Source organism: Papilio machaon, chromosome 27, assembly GCF_912999745.1.
Source record: "Papilio machaon chromosome 27, ilPapMach1.1, whole genome shotgun sequence".
Taxonomy (NCBI): Eukaryota; Metazoa; Arthropoda; class Insecta; order Lepidoptera; family Papilionidae; genus Papilio; species Papilio machaon.
Window position 1 is genome coordinate 3,883,048 of NC_060012.1, and position 6,000 is coordinate 3,889,047.

Consider the following 6,000-nt stretch of genomic DNA (forward strand, 5'->3'; position numbering starts at 1 on the left):
AAATAAAACCGATTCGACCACTAACTGTTATCAAAATCAAACATAAGAGACATAAATAACGTAACGCTCCCAGAAAAAAAAAATCTGAAAATTAAACAATCTAAAAAAAATGATAGCTAGTTAACTTAATTAAAATGTACCGATCCGATGTATACAAATATATCCTTTAAGAAACTTAACTCTTAACAGACTCGTTTTAATTGTTTAATTAGACCATAATGGCATAGAAGTGATCAGACGTGTAGGTGGTAACTAGATTATACTCGTAAATTACTAATCGTTGTTACATCTCTATAGATTTCTAAGCTGCTAAGTAAGGTTGCATAGAAACGTCAATTTGATTCTTTGAAATTAGTTTCCGTATTTTAAGTTTATTATAATGCCATTTGTTGAATCAAATTTAAAAAAATATGGCCTAATTTTAGTCCTCTTTCCCTTCCCACCCTTTTCTTATAAGGAAAGGATGGGAATGGGTGGTGTATTTGATGGAGGAGATGCATAGGAAGGTTAAATATTCTCTTTTTGTGCGCCTCCTCATTTGTCGATTGAGGGTAGGCAACGCATCTGCAATTGCGAATGTCTGGGCAGCGGTCGCTTCGCCATTTCGGCGAATTCATGTGGACGCTTGCTCGTTTGCCACCTTGTAATATAAAATAATAATAATAATTGAGCATAATTAGATATTGAAAATATTTGGGAAACATTTTATTCGAAATATACATTTAATTAGTGAAATCAGAATTTTTTAAATAAACGTCCGAAACTATTTTAGCTAAGTAAAACAGTTTTAAAATGTTTGGTCCAATATTTTTATTCTTGGATCATAAAATTTTCGGATAATTTAACAATTCAACACGACACATGTCAAAATTTCGCTACCGTGGTCATCAAAAAGTTGTTAAAAAAAAAAACGTGGGAATTTGTCGACGGCTCGCTATCCCTTGTCCGATTGACGTATAGAATTCAGTTCCGTTTCTTATGAATGAAAGCATTGTTATTTATTCCTTTTAGTTGAATCTGTGTGCACAGGTGTATTTGTGATGTAACGACGTTGCATCCGTCACTTTATTTATATATTAGAAATATAAAAGTAAGGTTATACAAGAGTAAGCCGTGAGCGATAATGACAGATTAACTTTTTAATTGTGTAAAAGGCAAAGGTTTACTTACATTATGCTAGTTCTTGTGTCAATAATATTTATACTAAAATCTTTGAACTCATGCATTAATTGATCGTTCTCAGTATTATTTTAGATGAAATAGCATATGAAAATAAAGTCTACGTAAATATTTTTAATGTATTTACTTATCACAATATTTTGGCAATTTTATCACGCTTTTTGTTTTTGGCAAAAGTAAATTACTGTGTCTATATTTTATTCATATTCATCGTATGTATTTAAAATAATATCTATATATATATTCAGAAAGTCGTGTTAGTTACACTATTTATAACTCAAGAACGGCTGAATCGATTTGACTGAAAATTGGTGGGCAGGTAGCTTAGAACCAGGAAACGGACATAGGATAATTTTTACCCCGTTTTCTATTTTTTATTCCGCGTGGACGGAGTCGCGGGTAAAAGCTATATTTTAATAAAACACCCTCCCTAAAGTTCACACTTAAACGATCACGACTCTAGTGATATAAAACATAAAACAAATGAACTTTGTAACTTTCCCAATACATTTTGTGAGAATCGATAACGTGTTAGGGATAAATTTACCTTATTAGGTGGTATTGTAGCCTCCGAGCGTCTTGTAATACCGAACACTATCAAAGGCTGTCACATTTTTCATATTTTTATAAGTCCAAAAAGTAATTTCTCCGTCTCATTATTACTGGCTACTTTGCTTCAAGTGGCCTCTAAATACGAAGCGTTGGCGGCAAAATGACCATAACTACGGCCGCCATCTTTTTACGTTCGAAAAGGACAAAGACTGTTTTATGCCAATATTAAAAATCTATAGAATATTAATCGAATTGATGATAAAAGTTTTTAGAAAAGCTTAGTTCTCAAGACTACTCGTGTATTTTTAACACATGAAATTAAACTAAAAAAAAATACATGATTTTTCTTTGTTCAAACTCACAACAGTTTTTTTTAATCAATATTTAGGTATGTCTTTAAAAATTCAGTCATTTCGATTAATAATTTTTAACAACAACGCCAATTACTTATGAAATTAAAGACCATTTAGTAAGAAGATAAGGATAAGATAGGTAACTTGAGATAAATCTAATCGTGTATGGACGTTCCTCCTCCGATCGTCAAACGCGGAGAGCCTAACCATAAACAACTTCTTTTTTTTCCCGCCGCCGCTCGATCCCGTCCCGCCTTTGTGTTTGTATCCTGCTCTTTTCAGTCGGACCTTTTTAAGGAAGAAATTTATTATGTATGCTTTCCGCCATGACCAGTAGCAGCTTTTAATTGTGAATTATGGGGTTATAACATTTTTTTACTCGTCGTAGTCGTTTCCTGACCGTTCGGAAGGTCACCTTTGTGTTTTTTTTTTAAAGTTCGATTTTTTTTTTGTCTATGAATTTTTTTTACATGATTGGATTAGATACGGATTGTATTTAATAATAATCGACTGGAACCGTATTTTACTGTGTTCTGTACAATGTAGCGGATGCCATTCCGAAATCTTACAAACTGTATGGATTTATTACAGCTATTAAGAATTCATTCTATTGCTAAATTTAACTTGAACTCAATCAAAATAAAAAAAATATAGCTAGAATATAGTGGTAAATAAAATGTGTAAAATAAAATTGCATGAGAACAAAATCTTTACATAATTTGGACAATGAATTACATAATTTGGAAAATTACTTACCGAATAAATCTACTAATTTTGATTATAATTTAATTCTAATAATTTCTACGTCAATTTTTATATTTAAGAGTTCTTGTTATAAATTACTCAATTCAATTCTCGTTAATATAAAAAAACGTAAAAAATCTGTTACATTATGACCCCCTGTTGGTTGGGTCGTCAGAATGTTGTTAATTTTTTAACAATCCTTTATCAGTCATCCGTCTATAAGACGTCCAAATTAAATACTATTTTGTAACACCCACCTGGCTGTATCTACAAAGGATTGTTGCAAAAAAGTTTTATAAGGAAAAAAAAATTAAAAAACTTTTTCGAGCGAAAATTATCTAGCGTATTGAGCCAAGATAGGGCCAGAGGATTATATTTTTTTTTGCAATTCTAGTGTACATTACAGTAACTATACTTAAAATATTACTAACATAATGTGTTCATGTTTTTGACTTCTTACTTATTATTATCTGTGAAGTAATATTTCATGAATAAAATAGTATGCAAAGAATATTTCTTAAGGCTTTCTTAACTATACAGGATTCGGCAAGGATTTAGGATCTATTCAGTCCACGATGGCCGCCATTTTGTAACGAAGTATCGACTTAGCATGTCAAGTTGATTGAAATACGGAGACCTTAGAAATCTTACATGTGTAGACAAATATAACAATAAAGTTATAAGTTAAAAGTAATTTAATATCAGTAAATAGGTAACTATGAGCGTCGGTGGCTCAGGGGTTAAGCACTTGACTTGCAATCTGCAGGTCCTGAGTTCGAATCCCGCCATGTACCAATGTGTTTTTCGATTTACATATGTACATTTATCCGACGTTCTTACTGTGAAGGAAAACATCGTGATACAACCTGCACATGTCTGAGAAGAAATTTTTTTTTTTTTTTTTTTTTTTTTTTTTTTTTTTTTTTTACCATTGCTCCTGCTGCTATTGCTCTTGCAGCATCCTTGTTATCTAACTTGATTTATCGTTAAATAGAGTTAATCATAGTTTTTTTTTTAAATTCTTTTTTTTTTTATTTTTTTTTTATTTTTTTTTTTTTTTTTTTTTTTTTTTTTTTATTTTTTTTTTTTTTTTTGTCCATTTCAAAATTTTATAATGAGTGGTGCCAATCAAACGCTAATCGAATATAGTTACGTGAGTGGCCAACAGCACATGGTAAGCCTTTATAACAAAGGACCAGTATTGTGTAGGTTCAATAAATATATGTATATATATGTGTGAATGCGATTTTTTTTTTCTCTTCCATATGCATTTTTATAATTATTAATATCATATTATAAGGAATTACTTGATTTGACATACTATAATAATAAAAGGAATTTCGTTACAATAACATATAATCAATACATTCACCCGTCACATGATGGTCTTTACACAAAAGACTCAGTGCAGGGGTTGTCCTAAGTATATAAATAATGTCATGCAATAATTATATAATCAATCTTATTCATTAATTCGATTTCAATAATTATAATCATTATAGCATAATTTTGTATGTGAATATATTCTTAGTAATATACTTGTGTCGAATTAATTTTCCTGTTTATACTAGAATTTTTCCTCAAGCAACTGTTGATCCATTAGCCTTAGCAGCCTTCCGCATTATTTTTAATCCATAGTCTAGGAATATAGCCCTCAGTTTTTCTTTTTCCATTATTGTAGCTATGTTATTTTTTGTTATAGGCTGAGCCATCTTTTTTTCATAATCGTGACGTTGTCTTCCATATCTAGGACAATCAATTAGTATGTGTTCTATCGTTTCATGAGTAATATTGTCACATAAACATGAAGGGTTGACTGCTAATCTATATTTATGTAAGTACGATCTAATGCCACCATGGCCAGTAAAAAGCTGGGTGCCTATGTTACAGTGCTCATAATTTTTAAATACTCGATGCGCTGCCTGTACGCTATTAAAAAACATTTTTATAGGGCTGTTGGGGTTGTAGTCCGCATAGCGCTTCTGCCATTCCCTCACAGTGGCTTCTCTAATTAAACGTTTTGCGTAGGAAATAGGGAATTTATCATACGCAGGTGATTTTTTTGATGTTAATGCGGCTTTTTTAGCCAGTTCATCTGCTCGCTCATTGCCACAGAGGCCCTGATGGGCTTTGATCCAGGCGAAATCAATTTTGATACCCTTACTTTCTAATGTAGCTAGATGTTCGCGCACTTCTGCAGCAAGGGGATGCAAGGAAGTAGGGTCACATATGGTTTGTAGGGCAGATCTAGAGTCGCTCAATAAGGTGACCTCTTCATAACTTTTGTGTTTATGCAATATTAATTGCAGGGCTTGTTTTATAGCTGCTAATTCTGCTTGAAAGACACTACAAAAGTTGGATAGTTTTATTGTTGCGTAACGCTTCTCAGTCTCTTCCTTCCAGAATGAAGCTGCCGCTCCGACTCTCCCATCCAGTCTGCTTCCATCAGTGAATACTTGCCATCTCGTTTTTGGTAGCCTAGCTAGATCTTCTGCTGTAGATATTATATCGAAAATTCTATGCCGTCGCAAGCCTGGATGTGGAAGTCGGCGCGGATCTATATCGCTGTCAGCGGTTCGTCCGGGCAATTCGGGAAGTTCTTTTCCTCTTTTGACCTCATAGAGGATAAGTCGCTCTCTGAGAAGAAATTCAATGATATGTGTGAAGTCAACCATCCCGCACTTGACCAGCGTGGTTGACTATGGCCTAGTCACCCCTAACTTGGGGTAGGCTCCAAGCCCCTCGGTGGGGACGTATAGTGAGCTGATGATGATGATGATGAAATAGGTAACTGTTAAATTTAAAAGGGATTTTTTTTAAATAAATACGGGTTGCTGCTACATAATTGGTATCCTAAAGGAGATGTAAATTTTGCATTGGTGTAACTTCTTTTGCATAGAAATGCAAAAGCTTTTTGTGAAAAATGTTGTGTGCCGTTATTAATATATTAATTATATATTAATATATTAATATATTAATTATATATTAATATATTAATTATATATTAATTAAATAAATTTTAACTTTTTGAGATAGTAAAAAACAATATATAAAGTGACATTAAATATTTACTCTGTTTAATTTTTCCACTTTTGCTTTATCTGTTGAAAATCCGACCGACTTATTTAGGCATAGACAATTGAATGGTCGCTTTTTGCGCACGCGGCGGCAC

The 6,000-nt window shown here is 32.5% G+C and overlaps 1 protein-coding gene across 1 annotated transcript; it reads right to left on the bottom strand.

Moving 5' to 3' along the window:
• Window positions 1–4,408: 4,408 nt before the first annotated feature.
• Window positions 4,409–5,503, bottom strand: LOC123722558. The gene has a single exon (XM_045684693.1). The coding sequence runs from the start codon at window positions 5,501–5,503 to the stop codon at window positions 4,409–4,411; it is 1,095 nt and encodes a 364-aa protein (XP_045540649.1).
• Between the last annotated feature and the right edge of the window lie 497 nt (window positions 5,504–6,000).

What these genes read in the sequence shown, in the direction of transcription:
- LOC123722558 (XM_045684693.1), bottom strand. Translation starts at nt 5,503, where the DNA reads ATGGTTGACTTCACACATATCATTGAATTTCTTCTCAGAGAGCGACTT.